The following is a 23,395-nucleotide window of genomic DNA, read 5'->3' on the forward strand; positions in this document are numbered from 1 at the left end:
GATTTAAGGCATGGAGAATGCTACACAAATCCAAGGTAAGCTAAGCAAGTTACATACAGTTTGAAATGAGAGCATTAGCTATTCAGTATGCTGTCTTCATAAAAAAAATAAGTGTAAGAAGTTTTGATCCCATGCCTCAGACGCTACTTAGATAAAACTGCAAATCAATGCTACCAACAGAAGTGCCATCTCTCCTGTGTAATAAACCAGATAAGGGAAGTGATCTGAGTTAAAATTAATTAACCAAACAAAGCACAAAATCTTCAAAACACAAAACCATGCAGGTCAGGCAGATATTTCTGTTTTCAAAAGGAGGGAACAAAGGTGTTGGGACCTGAAGTGGTGCTTCTGTAGGAGCTTAAGTTGAACCAAAAACAGGAGGGGCTGGGCCAGCCACCAAGAGCTCCTGCCTCCACTCAGGATATTCCACAGCTTTTCCTTAGCAATTTCAACTGGACATTGGCAGAGTGCAACACATTTGTCTTCCTAAAACCAAATACAGTTTTACTCAGCCTGCAAAGTACCCACTAAAAGCTGGCAACTATTTCAACTTTATTCTAATTCCCCATTAAGGCATTCATTTTGATTACTCTTCTTTCAATAAAACTCCTCAGAACCATGACTCTCAGCTAAATATACTAACCTAGTATTCTTAATTTTCCACATATGTAAAGGAATCTATGTTATTAGTAAGCTCTTCATGGAACCTTGCCCCAGGCTGGCCTGCATTATCATATACACTACACAGGCTTATACAAAGGCAAGGAACGAACGATTTTCAGGTTGCTATCTGCAGCTTTCATTGCTGTATTTTCCTCCTGTGTACAGCCACTTCCAGAAAATCTGACTTGAAGACATGAAGCAACAGATTACCAGGCAAGAGCCAGACTGCTCAGTACTGAAGTGCAGCAACAAGGTGAAGCAAATGTGATTTTTAAAGTAGACCAAGCTCTCTGGCTACTAAATAATGCAGTCTAACCAAGATACACAAGGCTTCCTTCACTTGTTTTCCTGCCTTGCAACCAGATGCATGGCTGTACCATCTGTAGACCAACTTGGGCTAATCAAATTCAACTGGTGTGAATGCAGTAATGTGGACAGGCTTCACTTGGCAGGGGAGTGCCCTGGCCCACAACTAGGAATGCATTATGAATAGCTTCAGTGCTACTCATCTGAACAGCTAAATTACAAGAAGACTAGGCACATCTATCTGCATGTGCTGCTGGCACACAGCTGTGTGCAAAAGCAGTTTAAGCTATTTCAGCCACAATGAAGCAGACGGGTAGGTGCTGGTAAGTGTTCCAGCCTATTAATCTTCCCATTTGCCACGTATTAACAGGTTCACTGATGGTGCATATAAAGGCTGAATTGGAAAAGTATTTTAACTCCATAAACAAAGTGGAAGCTTTAGGAAAATCTAAAAGAGTAAATCTATGTGAAAACAAAAAAGCATCCTTTTAGGCTTTAGTACCTCTGCTGAAGATTAAAAGAGTGGTTGGCGCTCAGTCTGAAGAAGAGACTTTCCCAGGATTTCTGCCATAAGAGCTTCAAATCAGAAGCACTGTCATGAAAAACACTTCTTACTCAGCAGACCAAAGTGGAGGAGCAATATAAAGCTCAGCTTCAGTAGTCACGGCTATACCCATGCTATCAATTAAAATAAAGTAGCAATGATGCTAGGAAAGAAGCAATCCTAGACCTATCTTTTTCTTTCTACAACAGCTGAGGACTGTGTGAGAAAACACAAGAAGAATAAGCCATAGTAAAAACCATTAACTGTCAGAAGGAATGAAAAGTAAAAACATTTCAGAGCAAGAACTGAATGTCTGCAATAAAAATCTAAAACTAAAGATAGTAGAAAACAAAACTTCCTTGGGGTTTTTCATTGCAGGTTGGTTTTGTTTGCTGCTTCTTTTAATGGAGGTACACACAAGTTCATTATAGGGGGAAACAGATTGTTTATGCAGACAAGAGGTAATCAAAACAGGACAAAAATAAGAAAAGTTCTTAAGAAGTGGGGAGAGTTAAATGATGGTATGCTGTAGACAAGGATTATTGGTCACATGGTATGTAGAAATAAGTTTGTCCCTTCTCTCTCCTGCAGGGAAATATGTAACATGATACATAGGGTGGTGTCAAATGTCATCATATGTTTCAAATACTAATACATGAAAGCACCAAGGACTTCATACAATTTAATTATCTGTAAAACCAATCAATTTAAAACCAATTTGATCAAAAAGCAAAGCAAGTAAATGTCTTTTGTTGGGGGAAAAAAAACACCAATCAAATGACAAAAATATCCCAAAAACCAAACCAAGAAGTGAAAAAACAACACAAGAGGAAAAACATTGCACTGTCTCGGATTAATTAAATAATGAAAAGGCAAAAACACCACACATCACTGAACACAATACAGACTGAAAGCTGCATCCTGAACTACACAACCTGCTTGTCTGCACCTTACAGATTTTTAACAAAAGAATCGCTGCAGTAGTGGAGACACTCTTTGCTAAAGTGGATCCTTCTCGAGCACTTACACACTATTTCGGAGAATTAAAGAAGCCATCATCTTCCTAATTCTGTGAATCAAGTTAGAATTTTATTACTTATTTCTTCAAAGATGTGATTACAGCTGGTCATGATCCAGCCCAGTGCTACTGGGAATGAGCAGGATTTTCCCCTGAATCTGCTGAAAAATTTGAGGGACCAAGTAATTCCTGTAAAGAACTGATACTAGTTCTCAGTCTTGTATTCTATAGAGTTAAGTCAATCTGAGGGGTTTAGACTGGGAGGTCAGCAAAACATAGAGTGGCTGATGGGGAAAGGCAGCAACCAGACTAGAACATGTCTAGGAGATTGCCAAGAGACCAAAACTCAGTGAATGGTTATTTCAGCCTGAAGACCAGAATGGAGTCAAATCACAAAGCCAGATGAGAAAACGATAGGGAAAGAAGAACTTGCTGTGGCAGAGAGATTAAAGAAATGAAAGCTTGAATCTTAAATGTGTGAAGGCAGAGAATGGGAAAAACTTAGAAGAGGGAGCAAAAGATAGCAATGGGGAAAAGATACTATCAATAACTCCACCTTCCACAAAATTAGGAGTGTCTCTCTCTGTAATTCTGTTCTATCTTTAACTTAATTTTTGCATATATAACTTTTATTTTTAATGCTTATTTAGGAAAGAAATGTTTTAAAGCATCTAATTTGCACAAATAACCTAAAGCAAGTTCCAAATGATCCATACTGCCTACCACTAGACATGTCCATACAGTTTCATGTCTCAGTCTTAGCCAATATAATGACATGCTGCTTTTTTCAGGCTAGATATCTTCATGGCAGAGATTAAATCTCTCTTTGGTATACGTAGACATTCAGTATATGTCAGACCTAGTAATTTTAATTAGCAGATGCTAAATGGACAGGAGACTGGTAAACGTTGTTTTCCTGTTTTGACACTATTTAGATACTCTGATTTAAAGTCATCACCCAAAATACCCACTCTTTCACTGCAATGAAAGTCAAGAAAAACATACTTGAAAACCATTTTACTTGCTTACAGCTCAATCCACAAAAAGCTATAAATGTATCAGAAGTGATTTTTTAATCACTTGTAAGCACTGAGTTGTTAAAACTAATGTCTCTCTTGATACTTGACCAAGCACAACACAAATAATAACACAAGCCCATTAACTTGTCTTAATGAAAGTTTCCAAGGAAATAGGGACTCACTGTAAACAATTTACCCAACAGCTTCTGCTGAAACGTGCATAAAGGCTGCACAATCCACAAAGGCATTCTCTGTGCTTAGTAAGTTTTATTTGATGAAACACAATTAAGCAGAGAATACAACATAAAATAGCAACACAACAAATTTTTCAAGCTATCAAAATGCAATGTGTATTTAAAATGATTCTTACTTTACCCACAAGCTCTGCACATACTCTACATGTCACAATGTGGGCTTAAGGAAGTTCTGTGCAAGAGTATTTGCCAAACAGTTCCATTATAAAAAATTTTAACTATATTTTTAAACTACCAAATTACAATTGTAAGCAAAAAATATTAAGTTCAATTAAACCAGGGCAAAACATTTCCTAAATTAACTTTTTTGCATTAGACTGCAAACTCTATTTGCTATTTAGGTAGCAAAAGTAAACTAATTTTCATCAGAGATGTGGTATCTTTTGAAATACAAACTTTTTATTTACGTTTGTAAAAAATATTCACAGAATCTAGCATGTGTCAAATTTAATTTGAAACACATTTTACTATATATGGGATAATCTTAACTTCTAACATTCACTTCTATAAGGACGTCACTATTTAAAATAGAAGAATGCTTTGAGAATTAGTTCCTTAATGTGGTTTTTTTACTGGTAAATGTTAAGACAAAATTTATACCATAGATGTAAAAAATACTTTGTAATTCCTATATATTTGTTTTAGTTCTAACTTAAATATCTTGTGCAATTACGTCCTTTCCAATCATTCTTTTTCCCCAAAACTCACACACAGGGTTGTTGTCTTAAGACCAGTTCTTCTATTAATTATTTTTTCTAGTGACAAGCAAACAAGAGTGATGTGTATGTTTCCACCTTTATTACTCATGTTTCCCCTCTTTGAGAAGTAAGATGATGATCCCTGATATGGTCATTCTGTGAAATTATTCTCACTGTAAATTAAAATCTCGTGTCCGCTTAAAAGATGACTAACACTGAGTGACCTATCGTATTTTTTTTCCAAAGGCTACAGTAGCCTTCAAGCTAACAAATCATACTGGTCAGTCTGAATTTTCTACTCATTACGTTTAACCATTTAACTCTTTTTTTATATCCATTAGTATCACATTTCCAGTTTTTCAGTATTCTGCCAAGGCCTGCTGTTAAGTATGTGCTGTGTAGTGCAGCACTCCACCTTTTTAAGGAACAGAATCTTTCACCTGAAATACTCAATATAGTTATTAATCATTTTTACTGCATTTTGTCCATTTTGTCACTTCTTGATTCTGAAAGAATGTATAGATTTCCAAATTTGGTCATGTAATAAGTGCCTGGAAAGGACACATATCCCATGAGGAAAAAAAGTTCTTAAACTATATTTTGATTTACTCAAAATCCAGCAATAGATCCAATGGTGACAAAGAACCATGCTACCACATCACAGACAACGGGAAATTCTAGGTTACGTTGCCTCATTTTCATTCAAAGGTTACATACCTGTAGTATCCCAGAGTGGCTTACAGCTGTATTGGTCTCACTTGGAAAAGATATCATATGATCTGGAAAAAAGCTCTGTAACAACAATAATTTATATCAAAATTCCATAAAAATCAATATTAAACTTCCTATCTCTTTTAGACGTTAAAGTTCTTAATACAGTTCAAGATACTGCAGATTCTCTGATCCAATAATTTAAGCTTATCTTAGTATCGTTCCCAAATTTGTGACATCCTCTATACTATTTGCTGAAAAACTTCAAAAAAACATCAATGGTCTCTGGAAGCACAAGTGTTTCATACATGTGTGCAAGAGATATCATAATACTTGGCCCTTACTGTTGTTTTTTTAGTAGTAGTTCCTACTGCTGTTGATATATGAGACATGCCTGGGGATCCAACATGCTACAAAGTAAGGAGGATTTATACCAATATGCTGAAAAATATATTGTGTTCATTACATTAGAAACTCAGTAAATGGTCTTTCGTAACTCTAATTAATAGAGTTTAGCAAATGTGGAGGTTTTCTTTATTGTCCTGGTTTTGGCTGTGGTAGAGTTAATTTTCTTCTTAGTAGCTGGCACAGGATTGTGTTTTGGACTTGTGCTGAAAACAGTGTTGATAATAGTGATGTTTTAGTTACTACTGAGCAGAGCTTGCACAGTATCAAGGCCTTTTCTGCTTCTCACCCTGCCCTTACTAGGAGGCTGGGTAGGCCAAAGAAGCTGAGAGGGAGCATAGCCAGGACACCTGACCCAAACCAGCCAAAGAGCTATTCCATACGATTGAGAATCATGCCCAGTATATAAACTGGGGGAGCTGGCCAGGAGGAGTAGATTAATGCTCTGGCATCAGTCAGTGGGTGGTGAGCATTGTGCATCATTTAGTTTTGTTTGGCTGGTTTTCTTCCCCCTCCTTGTATTTTCTTTCTCTCTCTTTCTTTTCATTACTTGTATTACTATTATATATTATTATTGTTCATGTTGTTATCATCTTTTCTTTAATTTTAATTATTATACTCTTCATAACCCAAGAATTTTACTTTTCCACCCCCAATTCTCCTCACCATTTCACTGTGGGAGGTTGGGGGGAGTAGCTGCATGGTGCTTAGTTGCTGGCTGGGGTTAAACCACAACAATTATCCATTTTGAATGACATGCATGTGAATTAACATGAAAATTTTACTACATCAATGAAGTGTGGTTAAAAAATCTACATTTAATGTGCCAATTTCTTTATCAAGAAAAGCTCTAGGGGTAATTTATGGGACAGACCTGCAGCTGGCAAGTTCAACACAGTCATGCAGGTATGAACTAGCCAAGAGTTTGACCATTACTAATAAAGTTTTCTCAAGGCTTGGAGAAGTTTAAAGGTAATATTCCCTTGACCATGTCCACTGGCTTTTATTTTTAATAAAACTTAACTACTGGTAGCTTTAATTCACATCAGCTCATTTCTGATAAAACATTCTTGCTACACCTGGGACCACAGTACAGAGAAGAGTGACTGAACAGGAACAGTAAGGACTCATATTAGCCACAGCTGCTGATGCTAGTCATAGCTGCATGTCTGCCGCACTCCACAGCTGGTTCCACTCACTAGTTAACCAACACACAAACATACATCTTATTTGAAAGCTTCTCTACTAACTGCAGATCATGTGAAGCTTAGAATTTTTCACTAATGCAGTGATTTTTCCATGTCAGGGAATATATAATTTGACCACACAAACATAGGTGGAGCAAGAAAAAAACCTTCAGATCTCTTATATCTTTTGGTATCTTAATGTTTACCTTTTCACAGGTAGATAATTTGAGTTGCCTTCAATTTTTCACCTTTCAAGTCCTCCTACATTTCTGCTATTTCTCCCTTTGACATCTGAAACATGCTGGCTTTATTACAGGCAGTATTAGGAGTAATCCAAATACACCATGCCTTTGAGTAACCAGATGGTGAGTTTCTCCTGCTGAGCCAGGACTGCTTCCATGGCCTTTGCCATAAGCCAAGGTCTGAATTGGCAGCATTAACCTTTAGCAACATCCTTGAGTTATGAACTGTCTCTGCTCTTTTTCCATTCCTTACATACACTAAGTTTGGCTTCAGTTTCACTTACTCCTAATAGGTTATGGTTGCTCATGGCCTTTTAAGTCAGTTGTCATTCAGCTGCAGCTGGGAGCAACTGCCATTGGGCAGTGCTGGGCTGTAACATTTGATATTCACTTTAATGATAAAACCTTTGCTACAAATGCCCCTCCTCACATTGACTCATTTTATACTTTGATGAAAAAATTTTGTCACAGGTCCATGTGCACACTTCAATAAAGTTAAATCCATGTCTGTCTCACATCCTCCCCAAGAAACTATGAGCATGGATGTTTTCCCATTGTAACAAAGGGATTTGCCAACAGCTACGTGCACTACAATATATATTTCTATCTATTCCCTCCCACTTATTCCTTTTGACTCATGTTACACTAACAGCTTTACACTCTGCCTATCTGTCTGTAACAGAAAAGACAATGTTGCAGCAACAGTAATTGCACCACTTAACAGATAAAATGTTAGGACTTACCAGTGGATTTTTAAAAAACTCATACTTGGCATAATTTTTTCTAAAATACAGTTTGTTTTCCTCTTCCATTACCCAGTTTGACTGGACATCCATCACTAGTTCATGGTCCTCTATAGCTCTTCCTACAAAAAACCCAAAGACATTTAAAAAAACACCACATAACCTGCACCTAGGAGTAGAACATGAAAACGTAAAGGTTAGATAATAAAAATATTACCAAATCAAATTAATTTAAATTAATACAAAACATGGAACAAGCAATCAGAAGACAGATCATCAATCAGGTCCTTGTTACACAAGGTTACTGTGTAATGGGCCCAACTTCTGAAGCAGTTCACACATAGGAGGTTTTGCTTATATTTTGTTGGTTTCTTATACTGAGGCAGTTGAGAGCTTTATTCCATTTCATGGCCAAATCCATGTCCTCCCTGCAGAAGCCAGGCAGTTGCTCTTCGAGACACAAGGCAGCAGACGACTGCAACCATTCCCTCAGCCTATCTGGTGTGCCAGGAATTTCTTTCTAATGCTCTTTTCTCTAACATAGTAATTTCTAAAGTGAAAGGTATCTGCAATACAGAAAAGTATTAATTTGTCGCCTTCTCCCCAGGCACCTACTATGTCCTGAAGCACTTCTGAAACTGCAAATGAACTTAGGGCATTTCAGTGTTTTAATGTCTTTGCACAAACCAAAGATACTGAGAATTTTAGCAGCCGTAGAACTAGCATATGTAAAAGGAATGGTAAAAGTAAGCCATGAAGAAACCTAAAAATATAAAACAAACCCAAAAAATACCCACAAAGTGAATCCTAATCTATCATTTGGTTTTGCAGTAGGGCAAGAGGAAGAAAAGAATTCAGTTAGTTGTACCACAGCAGTGGCGTTCAGAATCGGTATTCTCACTGCTTTAAGCTGCTTCTGCCACTCAGATTCTTGAGTGATTTTTTTTTTTTATTTTACAGCAATACAAAATGTACTTACAGGAAAGACAGGAATTTTAAGAATTTTCTTGTAGATGTTGTGCATGTTTACATGTTGCATGCTGAGTAATGCCATGGGGCTACTCATGGTGTAGGAAGTGAAGCACAAATCCTGAAAGACCACAGATAATTTCTGTACAACACTATTTATACTGCCCTTTTTTTTTAAAAAAAAAAAAAGTCAGCAGCTTATGAAATCATGTTGCAATAAATAAAGGTATGGATTCCAGCTAATAAGAACAAGACAGACTTGAACAAAGTTGCAGACTCTACTTAAATGATCACTGGCACCTCCAAATTTAAATTACACTGCAACAATGAGTTATGGCTTAAGAACACTTTTGAGATCTAAACTTCTTTTTCCCTGCTAATTATGAAGTTTTAACATCCAATTCTGCTCATGGCTTCAAAGGGAAAAGGCAATTAAAAATATATTATGAAAACTATGTAACTCTCAATTTTCTGATCACATTTTCTCCACTTCATTGCATTATCATTAAGAGATCTTATGATATACTCTAAAAGGATATTGATGCTTTCATATAACTGCCTGTTGCTAGATTAAAAAAAAAATCCTAACACATAAAGGAATATCATGGCATGGGGTTTTTTAAACTTAATTAGGCATAAAATTAATATAAATGGTAAATTTTTGCAGGTGGTCCTGACTAAACAGAGCACCTAACTTTCACACAGTGCAGTAGCACGCCCAGCCTTCCAAGTCATAAAAATCAAACCTCTAATTTGAAACATTAAAGCCTCTTTAGAGCTAGAGTGTTTTTATTGATCTTCTCTTGCCACCTCTTTTGCCAGTCACTGCCTCATGGTTTCACATTGTCCAATTTGGTGGGTAACAGTCTCACTGTAGCCTGAAAATCTATAGCTTCTTCACAAATTTTCCAGGCAGCATATTGAGAGACAATACACTCATACAGCTGTGCTTCACCTTGGTAGGAAAATAGCAAGTTCATGACTAGCAGAAGACAAAGCATTCTCATGATCTACATATCAAGTAAATTCAATAGAAGCTTAACTTTTCTTTAACTCATTCTTCATAGAATCTAACACTCATTCTTGAGCCCATAAAGGTAGAGATTAAGGATGCAACATGAAACTCACATTTTGTAACCAGATCAAATGAAGCAAATAAAACCATAAAGGAATTGAGAAAATAAAAAATATCCCAAAAATGCTGAAAGTGAGGATTTTAAAATCTTGTACAAGCTGCTCTACTCCAAAACACATTCTTCAGATGCAGGGGTAATGACACGCTAAAGAACTGAAGCTCTTATTCAAAACCAGCTTTTTTTTTTTTTCTTTCAGTTTTAAAGAGAGAAAATGCTCCTCTGGGATGACATTTAAAACTCCTAAATGCTTGGCATTGTGACATTTAAGAAAATACCACTTCCTCAAGACTTACTTCTTGGTACAAAAATAAGACATTTAGCATCATACCAATGGATGGGTAAGGATGCTGATATTTCCTTATTTTTAAGGTGTTACATCACAGAATATTTTACAATTGATTCAGCCTTCTTGAAGGAACTAAAACACTGAGTTAGTGGTCTCCAAAACAGAGCCTTGTAATCAAATCTATAAATGTTGCCATGAAAAAGCTGTACTTTGGTTTAATTAGATAATTTCTTTTCACCCAGCTAGTCTACCATCTTTTCATTACTAATACCTGTAACATGAAGAGCATCTGCTACAGTCTAAACCAGAGTTTCCTTAACTATGGAAAGTAACTCAAGCACAGAAAAGAAGATTTAATATTCAAGCACATAACAGAACACATTTTGAACAGCTTCTTCTCTAGTTACCCAGCAGGAGGAAAAAAAATAAACTAAATAAAAAATAGAAAAGCCATTGCCCAGAGAGTGCTTTGTGAGTCTTCCCACAGGCTACCTAAGGGAACGCAGATAGTGAAATCAAAATGAGAGACTGAAACACAACAATGATGTGCCTGGTCAAGCCATTATCACCTATTCAAAGAGGAACCCTGGAACACAAGTCTATTGAGCTGCAGAGCAAATGAAAGCTATTTACAATCAACACAAACATTTCCCACCAGAAAGGGAAAAAATTCAGGATAAAAACAGTACTTTCTGTTTTCACAGCCTGCCCTGCACAGGGGAACTGCAGTGGAAATAGGTGACTCCAGCACCGAGGAACCTAGTGGTATGGATGACTCAGCATCACCCAAATCCAGGTACACCTCAGCTGCTCTCAATAATCTTAGACAAGGTAAAAAACGTCCAAGAATTTCTTTGAAATCCATAGCTAGGGACAACAACATCAAAAAAAAAAAAAAGACACATACCAGAAGCACACAATTTGGAAATCTATTGCAATTTCTAGTGCTTTAACAATCATCACACTTTACATGTCACAAATGAGACTGCAGGTGACTGCCGAACTCATGGGGCGGGTGTTGGGGCTGCACACAGTGGGTGCCAAGGGTGGGGGCCCTTGGCTGGCAACACACTACCCTACCCCTCACCTGCCAGCTTGCCCCCAGCCCACAGCACCTGCCAGCACTGCTGTGCAATGGAGTGAGGACATGGCTATGCTTAATGTTCAACAATACAGCTCTACACTAAAGAGCATATAGGTTTGTGAAAACAGGAATATACAGACCACGGGTCTAGGTGTGCTTCTAGGTGGGATTTTTTTTTTAACTTTTGCAGGCAGATACCTTCACACAGCAACGAAGGCACACTCCAGTGATGTAATTAATGTCTGTCTTGATTAAAAGCAGAAGGCTCTCCTCAGCTCACTAAGATTCATGCAATTATGTCTAATTCAGGAGTATTCAGACAGCTGTTAGGTATTAAAGAAAATGTTCACTAATTGACAAATGAATTATTAATTCTCATCATACTGGAATTTACACAGATACATACACTCACTCACCATATTTCTCCTTTCTATCTCCATTCATTTAACCTGAGAGCAGAAACAGACTGCCCAAATTTCCATGAATAAAACATACAACAGAATAATAAATAGCAAACAGTCCTAAACTAAATCATCATTTCAAAAATGTTTGTTCACACTACTCATCCACTGCTTAAGAATATACTTAATGTAAACCAAAAATCAGTATGTTAAACCTTTCAAACACAACTATATCTAACAGTTTGATAAAAAGTTGTTCCTTTCCTTGCGAGTAATTGTCAATTGCCATTCTCATGATCTACAAAATAATTTTATTGTTAAAATTATTAATTTGCCTTTTTCTAAAATTATGCCCAAAGCAGCTGGAGCAATCAGGAGACTGAATGGTGAACACAGATCTTCAGACTCACACAACAGCAATTTTGAGAATTTCAGAATCTTAGGAAAAACAAATTCAATTACGATTTTTTTATTGAAATCTTCCAATAAGTTCTTTAGGTGAAGAAATCACACTATTTGACAAAAGGTGCATCATGAAAATAAATGAAGAGAAAGAATGCCACTATTATTCTGGCTTTTTCAGTAGTTAGCACACCACTTAAACACCAACCACACTATAAGGCACAGAAAACACTTCTACTATTTATATAGTAGTGTTGTCTAAAGCCATTTTTATACTTTCTCTTTTGTAGTAGTCAGTCATTTACAGCATCAACTCAGATTTAACTCTGACCTTACTCTGAGCTCGAAGCATCTTACAACTGATACATTCAGTGCAAAAAGGTTATAAATATCTTTGAAATGTTACAAAGCCAGAAAAAAAAATATGAAAAATGTTTGTGGCTGTCTTTGTAAGATAAAGGAGCAGAAAAGGGCAGAGAACAGTCTTAGCTTTTGCAGTTAATCTTTAAAATATGGCTGTTGAACATAATACAGTCAAAGATGCACAGTTGGGTTTATTTGACACAAATGCAAAAGTCCAGATTCCCTAGATACATAAACAGAAAGCGAATTTAACAATAGCTTTTATCCATATATAAATATCTGGGGCGAGAGAAGGGGGTAGGTTTTTTTAAGATCAACAATATGGGAGTTCTCAGTTACCAGTCCAATGCAGCTTCTCCTGAGAATTAAGGACTCCCAAGAAGTTTTCTCTGTATTTTAGAATGTGTTTTATAATATAAGAAGGCCCCCGAAACGTCCTCTTTGTTACTCCACACTTCGCACCAGCAGTAGGAACTTCCCTTGAGGTTACAGAAATCTTTGGTAACTTTAGTACAATGGTAAGGTTCAAGAATAGTGTAGAAACTTTGAGTGACATAAAATTAAACCAGATTTTTTTTATGGCATTTGTCTTCTAGTCGATTTTTCTAATGCAAGCTGGTTTTTCTGATAATTCCCTATCAGAACTAAACACAATACAGTACTGTAATGTGGTGCTGTAAAAGGAAGTAGGATTGTCTGACCAAGAGTATCAGTTCAATGCTACTTCCTAGCATTCTACTTCCTAAACTCATCTTTTTCTGAGTCAAGTCTTTCCTGTGTCCTGCATTTTTAATCTCTGCAAACATCTCTTTTCTTCTTGTATTTAATTTGTCTCAATGTTTTTGTACTGCAAAACTACATGTACACACTACAAAAAGCTACAGAAGTTGCTTTACAACTATAGTTGTAATCTGAAACCACAGATTACACCTTTTAAACTGTATCACAGGAAAAGGGTTTTTTTTGAGAGTTTTCAGTAACATCGATGATGTGCAAAGAGTTAAAAGACTTTTGTTTCTAGCAATTTAAAATACTAAGCATTAAAGCCAATTCAACACAGTTCATTGATCCATAACTGGATTTTTAGAAGAATGGTCTTCATTTACTTTTCAAGTAGTCCTGTCCCAGATTTCACAAGAAACCTACTGAGAGAAAATACTGACAGTCTACTCTGATCTACTCTGATGTTGTTTCTAAAAATTGGGTTCTATTGTCCAAATAGAATAGCACTGTTTAATTGCTTTCTGTCCTTGATGTCAGAGATTTCGCTCAGGTGTGTTGGGAACAACAAAGATTTTATTTGCAATGAAAATAAGCCAAATCTTGCTAGAGATAATCAGGAAATACCAGTAAAAGAGGATGAACTGCCAAAGAAAAGCAATAAAGGGCATGGAAGATTTTGCAGTGTCTTCCTTAATGGTCACTGTCTTCCAAATCACTCTTACAGATGCAGATCAAGCAGTGTGAGGCAAATGTACCATGACAAAACGTACTTTTTAGTCACGATTTCAAACTGAGTGAAAAAGAAGCAAAAAAAATCTAAAAGAATAAATTCACAAATGCCCTCCCATCATTTTGTTTCCAAGTCTTTCAATTAAATTATTTCTACATGAAAATGAAAACCAAACACCTTATTTACTGCCATACCATCGTATAGTTTTAGTCTTACCTAAACCTGTGTGGGTAAGTTGTTCAAACAGAGTCCAGCTGTGGTCATCAATATAGTGGTTCTTCAATATCAACAGCTGACATACATCCCTGGCTGTTATATCACTTGGTACTTCCAAAGCTTTGCTAGTATCATCTTCACTATACACTTTAATTACCTGCAATAAATAAAAAAGCTAAAATATCCATAAGTTTAATCTTTGATTCAGTTAGTCCAAATATGTTCCTCTCCCAGCTTTAAGGCTAAGACAAGAACCTATACACACAGGATGCAATACTAAAGACAGTCACTTCTCTCTAGTGCAATGGCATAACAAAGAAAAAAACCCAAACAGTTGAGTAAAGCATATCCCACTTCTAAATTTGGCTACTGGACATCCCTTGCTACAGGACACTGGACAGACTGGTGCATTCACTTCAGAAAAAACTGTAATGGAAAGGTAAATAAGCCTGTTGAAGCAGTACGTTTTTACATCAGCTAAAGAAGAAACCACAGAGGATAAACAGTGAAACTCAAGAACTCTGTGACTGTAGAATTGTAGGAAGATTTGATAGTTAGTTCAGAATACAGCATTCAGATTTGAGAGACTCACAATTCTACAGATAATAAAAATAGAAGATGCCACAGACCTGCTTTAAATTTTGACAAGACCTGGAACTATGAGTAAAAAATGGCATATATACAGACATACAGAATCCAAAACCTCACACATGAAAGGGAATTACCATCATATGAGGACGAAGAAAGGAAATTAAAATGTTCTAGAAGATGTACATTCAAAAAACTTGACACAAAGCAGACAATATTTATCATTGAATACATGAGTTTATCTTTAGGAATAGGATTTATTCCCCAATATTTACATTTTCCAGTAGAATTGATACTGAGTGACATTATTCCCTCTACCCACTACAAGAAGGAACTCAGCATAGGTTAAACTACCCTGTCTGTGCCAAAGCACAGGCATCCTTAAGACAAAGGGGTCCAAGGCATTATTAATTAATGTCAAAAACTCTCCTATTTATTCAATTTATCCATATTCATCAGAATACACAATACACATCATTTGAACTTTATGCACAAAACCTAAATACTATTGTAAATCCTTCATTAAACAACAAGTTCTTTCTTTAAAGACAAACAAGCATGTTATTGTCAGTCAGTCTTTAATTGCTACCTTACTAAACACATGCTCATTTCAAGCATCTAACAAACAGTCAGTAATGTATGTTTTCCTAACTTGTTACAGCTGCTCCTTCTCTGGTATGTGCCAAAGCTGATAGGAAAGCGAGGAAGAAGCTGCAACTGTACCTCCCACCACCTGCTTCACTCCCACTAACAGAAAAAAATCCAAAACTGAAATTTAACAAAAAACACCCAACAAACAACAAATCAGATCAGCTTACTCATGCTTCCCAAACATCAGAACAAGGAGAAAGGACTCATTTCAAAACCATACATAGGTCAAAGCACACTAATAACCTTATTCCTGTCCAGAAACTTGATTTTTTCTATGGAACTACACATAAAAAAAAGCAGAAACTTTGTCCCTGCATACCAAATCAGCAACAAATCCATGATGATTTGCTTTAATGTTGCAGCTAATAAATGATGACAGCTCAAGAGTTCCACACAAGGTTCTGCTACCCTTGCCACAACATCGATCTGCAGGATATGACAAACATCAAAATCACCCTTCCAAAGTAGTGAAACTCAAATGAATCAACCAACTGTAAGCATAGTCTTCAGAGAAAACAGGCAAACCTTGAAGAAAGTCTATCTAAAGTTCCCACAAGCCTATGCTACAGCATAGTTCAACAGGCAAAAAGACCACATCATTATTGAATTCAATGATCAATATCACCAAAGCAGCCATGCTTGATGGCTATGGTTGGTTTTATAAGATGTCTATGCTTTGACAGGGTTTGCACTGCTAAGTGAGACCGACAGCAATGCAGCTTGCTTGCAGTTCCATATACACAACTTAAATTGCTACTCCAGTCACACAGAAGTGATTTTACACCTCAGACTGGTATGAATTATTTCAATTCCAGCAGTATTTACAAGGATTCAAAAATGAAATTAAAAGAGACGTCTGGCAGAGTGAACTATGGATGAGATGCAGGGCGGTACAAGTGAGTAGATAAAACAGAATCCCATCACCTTAAAACATGTCCTGCTCTGGGCAGCACTGAGGGTCAGGAACAGCTTCATTAGCCTCTCTGTGTCAGGCTCAATCGAAAAGGTTTTACAGGCTGAAGTGCCACAAAGGAGGGAGACAGTATAGAAAGGGAAAAGAAAGGAGTGATTTTCCTAATATTGGACTAGATTACCATTATAGGCCCCTTCTAACTGAAATATTCTCAATAGTCTCACAACAAAGCCAGGGTAAGAACCCATGCCAGATCCGTGACTAGAGACCCTGCCAGCATGTACTAGCAACCACAGTTTTTCCAGGTAGTCATCAAGTTAGGTGGTGTGCTTGTTTCACAGCAAGAGCACGTACAGCCCATGCTCAGGCCCTTGACAGACGACTTTTACAGAATTCTTTTTAAAAGGGTTAAGAGTTGTAGTGCAGATGACTACACTCTTATTGCTGAAGAAAAAGAAAAAGACTTTTTAAAATGCTGAAGACAGCAACACAAGTCATGATAATGAGCTGCCTGCAGCCATTCAACTGGGGAGTGGGAAGCCTTGGAGGTGGCCTTGGACTACAAGAGCACAGCTAAAACAAAACAAAAAAAAAAAACAACACAACAAAAAACAATGGGAAAAGAAACCCAGAGTTTATATTCTCTGTATTCCCACTCAGCTTTCTCAGTATAGGGAAATAAATCCTGCACAAGTCTAGGACAACAGATCACCCCAGTCCATAGCTATGACGTGTGCTACCTTATAAAACTCAAATGCTGTGCCCTTTTTGTCTTCCTTGAAAGAGATTCAAATATAGCAGGAGACGACAGGCAGTCAACCTAATAGACCCTTCTGAACTTCTGTTACAGTTTTAGTTTAATGAATTGAATGTGATAGTGTAAATCTCATCAGTTATAGTGACCTTTGAGGGGGTTTTTAATTAGAAAAAGTTGCTCAGTCTGTGCTTTCTGCTGCTTTTGAAGCAAAGTCTCTTGTAGGATTTTCTAGGGATGTATTCGTTCCAAGGGGAGTGGATCAGATGAAAAAGGATAAATTCAAAATCCCCTTTTTCCTAAAAAATACGTTGCAATAAATACTTCTCTTCCCAGACGGACATGACACTCCAAGAATTAAAGAATGTCGGGATTATGCTAAAAATGCAATTATGCTGGCCTCCTACAGAGATGAGGAAGCCTGAGTGGCCACTTCTTTATTCTCATCAGCAGTTATCATCGTTTATCAGGCTGTCCAGTCATCCCCACTCTCTTTTCTACCCCCAAAAATTTGTCTGAAAAGTAGCACACAAGAGAAGAGCTGCTATCTGAGAATAAGCTATCAGTGCAGTTTTCATTACCATACACTCCCAAGCTTTGTTCTAAAGTAAGCTATTTAACTTCCCTTGACTATAACTATTAGTAGACACAACAAGATGCCTCAGTAGTGCTCAAATCTTTCCAGTCTAGTTATAATTACAAGGAGATTCTATTTCTTCCCAAGGCCAGAAAAAGAAACATCTCAATAGCTTCCATTTAAGCCACTGGAAGCAAGAAATTAGCAGCTCTGAGATCTTATAAGAGGAAAGCACCAAGCTGAGCATGACAAACATTAATCATTTTCATTGCCTATGGGAGTTTTCCTACATGTCCTCTTTCCATTTTTCAATGTATTAAAAATCAGTCAAGATCCCAGAAGTGAGTGCAATGCATTTTTATCCCTCAAAAAAAAAAAGATTTTTAAAACAAATGTTGCTTCAAAATAAAATATATTACATATTTCACTACTCATCTAAACTCAGAATGTAAAATCAATGTTGAGAAATATAATCTAGTATTTAACACAGGGAAGAAAGAAAAGGAGGCCTTAGCTTTTATACTGAAAAATAATCAGGAGAAAAAAAAAAACAGTAACTGTTTAAAAGAATAAGAGCACATAAGGTAACCAGTGTGGGAGAAGGGTAGAACAAGACAAGGTTGGACTCTACTTCCTCGAGTCTTCTTCCAAACTCTACCATCATCTCCAAAACAATAATTAAATAATGTGTTGCACAGGCTTTTAAGAGAGGGTGTCCAAGTCTGATTCTTCAGAATCTTCAAGCCATCTGTTTTGGAAGTTCCAATCTTCAGAAACAGCATAACATATGGAAATACCATACTCTGCACTGAGGAATTTCAAATTTCAAACTAAGTCCTAACATGTGAAAAAAAGCCAGGTAGATCCAACAGAAAAAGAACCAGTCCACATTTAGGTGCCTACACCAAAATGACCTGACATTTACATCATTCTTAATGCTCCTGTATAGTCATTAAGATCGGGGATGGTCAGCACCTTCAAAAAAAACCCCAAAACCTTAAGTCACTTTTATTTATAAAGACACAAGCATTAGCTTATCATTTCTACAATTATTTTTTACCCATGAATAAAACACCACACATTTTGTACTTGACATTACAATTTCAGTCAGATTTATGTTAAATGCACAGTTATTGTATGCAAAACCAGGCCTTAAAAAGTCTTACACTCCAGGGTGCCATACTTCCCCTGAGAACCTGCCTGATAACCTCTGTGTTCTGTGTTAACTAACGGACTATTTGCCTGAAGCACTTGTTCTCCAGCTTCCAAACTTGCCCCTGCTAGATGAAGTTTTTTGCTTATTGATATTGTCAGAGAGTAGCAGAATTTGGAATGTACTTGAACTACAATGGAAGCACTTAGAAATTTCTAGCATTTTGAATTATTCCATGACTTCTAGCAACAGCCTGTCCCCTGGTTTTAGAGTGAATCAGAAAAATTCTGCATTGATAAAAATGTTTAAGGGCAGGTTAACTCACAACTAGTTTAATAAAAAACAAAAGAGACATGTTAGTATAGTTTCCTGTCTTCATTATGAGAAGTGAATGCAGGACTTTCATTTTAAATATTTTAGTCTACCATTGAAAGGCCAGCTTCTAATATTTCCTCCAAAGGGAAGATTTCTAGGCCAAAAGAATACTCACAGTTTGCAGAAAACTACACCTGTTACAAAAAAAAAGGATAAAAGGTGCATATGATGAACTGTAGCTGCTCGCTGCAAAGTAATGGCCACAAGAACAGCTTTCCAAAACTTGTCCTATACTTGTCCCTGTAAGGAATGAACATAGAGAGCAGATGCACAGACACAAAACCACAGAGGATTTATTAGTATTTTTGGCACTGAAATCTGAAATGGTGATCATTAAGCCTGTCAGCCTCACTTTTGAGGATGGTTCACAAGGCACCACATGATTTATGTGCAGACTTGTCAATGTGTATAGTTAGGCAGGTGTGAACTGTCACCTTGTGATTAGAGACAATTACCTGGAAGTCTGTAAATAGGAGAAGAGGGCAAATCTTGAGTTTCAGTACGTAATCCAAAAAAGAAATTTATGTAAAATACAGGTCCCATGTTTTCTATTCTATAGCTCAGCATTGAATACCTTCCCTTCTTCTCACGGTAAAAACCAGAAAATCTATTAAAAAAACAACCAAAATAGGCAGACTGGATGCTTTAGAAGAGACGTGAAATGAAACTGTCATAATCTTCAACAGGACCACCCGGACTATTAAGGAAAAGGTAAGAACCTTGTACAGCTTTTGAAGCCATATATTGAAGACTTGAGGGATCAATTTAAAGAAACTGAAGGTAAGCCATTCCACCGATTAGAAGGAGAGCAAACATCCAAGAATGAAGTAGTTGCCTGAAGGAGGAGGAGATGTTCTTTCAAGTGACAAAAAGGGAACTTTATAACACACTTATCTTTTATTGATAGACTGAGGTATGGTTCCACAAGTACTAAAAGATATAAAAGCACTAATAATTATATGTCTGTCTTACAATAAAAACAAAGTGCCAAGAAAGGAAAAGCAAAGACTAGGAAAACTATGTACCTTTCCTACACTAATCTAGAAAAATCTCATACTGTTTATAAAATCTACCCATTTTTAAATCACATTTCAAAGAGCAAAAATAACGTCAATTTCCAGTCTTTATTCAAATATAAGATGACTGAGAAGCTCAGTATCTCTAGCAGCTCATGAATTTGCTGCCTCAAAACACTATGAATTTTTTACACCTAAGTACTGTGTTACAAAGCATTCAAAGAATGTTTTAATTTCACAGTAAGAGTGTGTATATATTATCAGCTAAAATAAACCCAATTTATTTCCTTTAGTAGTCTTCTGATAGTTTACTATGGCACTATAGCAACTGTTTAATTATATAGTCCATACAGTTAGTCCCCTCCCCCGATTCAATACAGACTGTGCTCTAAATAATCCAGCACAAGAGTGACCATTCCATGAAAGAAAAAAAAAAAAATCACACACAAAAAAGCAAGTAAATGACAATGTGAAGAAGTAACAAAAAATATCAGAGATTATCTACAGGCAAAAAAGGTCCAATTGTTACTTTAAAGATGTGTCTTTGCCATTTGATTTTGGGCAAATCAGTATTAGTCCCTCCGTTTCTTTTTTTGAAAATGGGACAGGGGAACTGTAATCTGTTTCTGTACAGGAAGGTAACAGATTGAACTCATTAAGATTTGTAAAGCACTTAGACTTCCTCCTATGACTACTGCTTTAGATATGTAAATACGTTGTATTATAAAAAGGGAGGTTAAATTATGCAGATCTCCAAATTATAATAAGCTATGTGAAAAAATACACCAGCAAAGTTCTTTCAAACATAGGTTATGACAATCACATTATGATATTAGAAAAAAATGGCAGAATGAGGACAATGCTGACATAAAATCTTCTCAAAGATAAGGTCACTAAAACTGAAAAGAAACAAGGTTTAAAAGACAACAGGAAAGTTAAAATATAAATATTATTTAATCCTGAATTTGATACATTCACTCTCTCGAAATTGGTCAACAGAAGCAAAATAAACAGTAATGAAACAGTTACAGATTATTTCAAATAAAATACAAGGTCTAGAGAAACCAAATTCCATGCTCTGGACAAGTGACTCATAGCACAACTACTTTCAGAGCAGAAAGCGAGATTATTCTTAACTATACAATAGCTAGAATTATATGAGATTTTACTCAATAAGTTACTATAATTGGAGAATACCAACAGCTGCACTGTGAAGTTTAGCATACTGTAAGAAAGAACTGGAGTAATAAATAACATGTAGATTAAACACAGAAAGTGAAAGATCTATCACCATCAGCCATTACCACCACAAAAGACCAAATCAGGAGTAAGAAATGCAAAGGGATCTATAAAAGTAAAATCCACTATAAGTCCTTAATAAGAATGCACATTATTTAGAAGGAAAGGAGAGGGTGGACAACACAATTTAGTTAAACAGTCTCAAATTATTTTGCCTCACCAGAGATTTCTTTTCAGACTACAGAGAATCCAAAAAAAGTAGATAAAGAGGTATTTGAAGTACGACTTGTGTATGAGTAAGTAGAAAGCTGGGAAGAAGTTTAAACATCATTAGCAAAAATTTTAAATAATGCAATTCCTTGAACTAGCAGAAATGAAAGAAAATTATCAGGTATGTCAAATGATTAAGCAGTCAAATGAACACTTACACAAGATAAACACGCTACAGAGCAGATAAATTATTTATTTGCATTAATTACTCACAAGGGAAGTGGAAGAACATGTTCCCAAGATCTACTTTTTACAGGTGAAATAAAATTGCTGGTTTAAATAGAGGGGACACTGGAAATGAAAAGGCAAAACCTGAACCATTAACAGAAGGTTACACAGTCTGAAATTTAAAGAAACTCAAATCTCAGTCTATTATTAACATCAATAAAAATAGAGGCTTAAGCTCCCTAAATCACTTCATCTGATGTGCATTGCGTGTAAACTTCTCTTTGGTCCTGAGAAAGAGGAAAATCTACTTCAGCAGCTTAATTTTGTGGTGTTGCACTGTCAATTTGTGAGCCACCTTTGCCAGGCAGATAAGTAAGAATCTACTAATATTATCTGAATCTGCATCTTCCTAGAAGAAAATCCACTCTTAAATTTATGAAAACTTTTCCCCATCTTATTCACTGCAGTTAGTAAAATGGTTTAGAGCAATCATTATACTTCTTACCATTATTGTATTTCTTTAGTAGACATAGATTGGTATCACTAACTTTCCCCAGTCCTTCAAAAGAAGAGCTATTGTGAAGAATAAAGAGTTATGTAGTGAGACACTGCAAGATGCAGTGCGACCTTTCCTATGTGACCTGATCTCAAGTGAATCTGCTTCTGCAGGGGGGTTGGACTAGACAATCTCTAAAGGTCCCTTCCAACCCCTACAATTCTATGATTCTATGAAAATAAAGATATACTTGGAATGACTAGTTCATTTTTAGAACAGCTGGGTATAGTCAACTAATTTCAGACTCATATGAACCTTTAAATCAGAGTGGAGAAGTTGTGTCTTACAAGCCATGACAAACATGGTTATTTTCTATTGCTTAATTGAGTAATGCTAAGTGTGTACATTAACATCTGACAAAAAGCTATCTGAAAAACCCCTTGGTCATGGGAAAAAAAGTTCCCTACCTCTATCTTCTATGGACCACTTACAGACAGCTAATCAAATGTAGATCACTTCTCAGCCTCAGGTCACAGAACACCTGATTCCTCAGTTAACCTAAATGCAGTACATGCACATGTAGACCTCCAATGAGGAAGACAAAATAATTCTACACCTTCTTATTCACTATAAATAAAGAAATAAACACACTGTGACTCATTAGAATCATTATCATTACAGTCAGAAAAGACCCTTAAGATCACTGAGTCCAACTACTAACCTCACACTGCCAAGCTCACCAGTAAACTAAACCATACCCCTCAGCAACTCATGTATGCATCTTTTGGATATCTCTAGGGATGGTAACACCACTACGCCCCTGGGAAGCCCATTCCAATGCTTAAACACCCTCTCAGTGAAAAAGTTTTCCCTAATTTCTAATCTAAACCTCTCGCAGCACAACCTGAAACCATTTCCCTGTGTTCCATCATTTGTTACTGGAAAGAAGAGATCAAGTCCCACCTCACTACAACTCCCTTTCAAGTTGTTCTAGAGAGTGATCATATCTCCTCTCAGCCTCCTCTTCTCTATGCTAAACATCCCCAGCTCTCTCAGCTGCTCCTCATCAGACCTGTTCTCTAGACCCTTCACCAG

At 36.5% G+C, this 23,395-nt stretch overlaps 1 protein-coding gene across 1 annotated transcript in view; it reads right to left on the reverse strand.

The window, feature by feature from the left end:
• Positions 1-23,395, reverse strand: part of GRB14 (growth factor receptor bound protein 14) — a 62,480-nt gene that overhangs the window by 12,359 nt on the left and 26,726 nt on the right. Inside the window, exons 3-5 of the mRNA XM_062004843.1 lie at positions 14,101-14,257; positions 7,791-7,912; positions 5,220-5,294 (exon numbers count right to left, since the gene is read on the reverse strand). Coding sequence (XP_061860827.1) covers positions 5,220-5,294; positions 7,791-7,912; positions 14,101-14,257 — 354 coding nt within the window. The remainder of the gene's footprint in view (positions 1-5,219; positions 5,295-7,790; positions 7,913-14,100; positions 14,258-23,395) is intronic.

This window comes from Colius striatus, chromosome 11 (genome assembly GCF_028858725.1).
Source record: "Colius striatus isolate bColStr4 chromosome 11, bColStr4.1.hap1, whole genome shotgun sequence".
Classification (NCBI taxonomy): domain Eukaryota; kingdom Metazoa; phylum Chordata; class Aves; order Coliiformes; family Coliidae; genus Colius; species Colius striatus.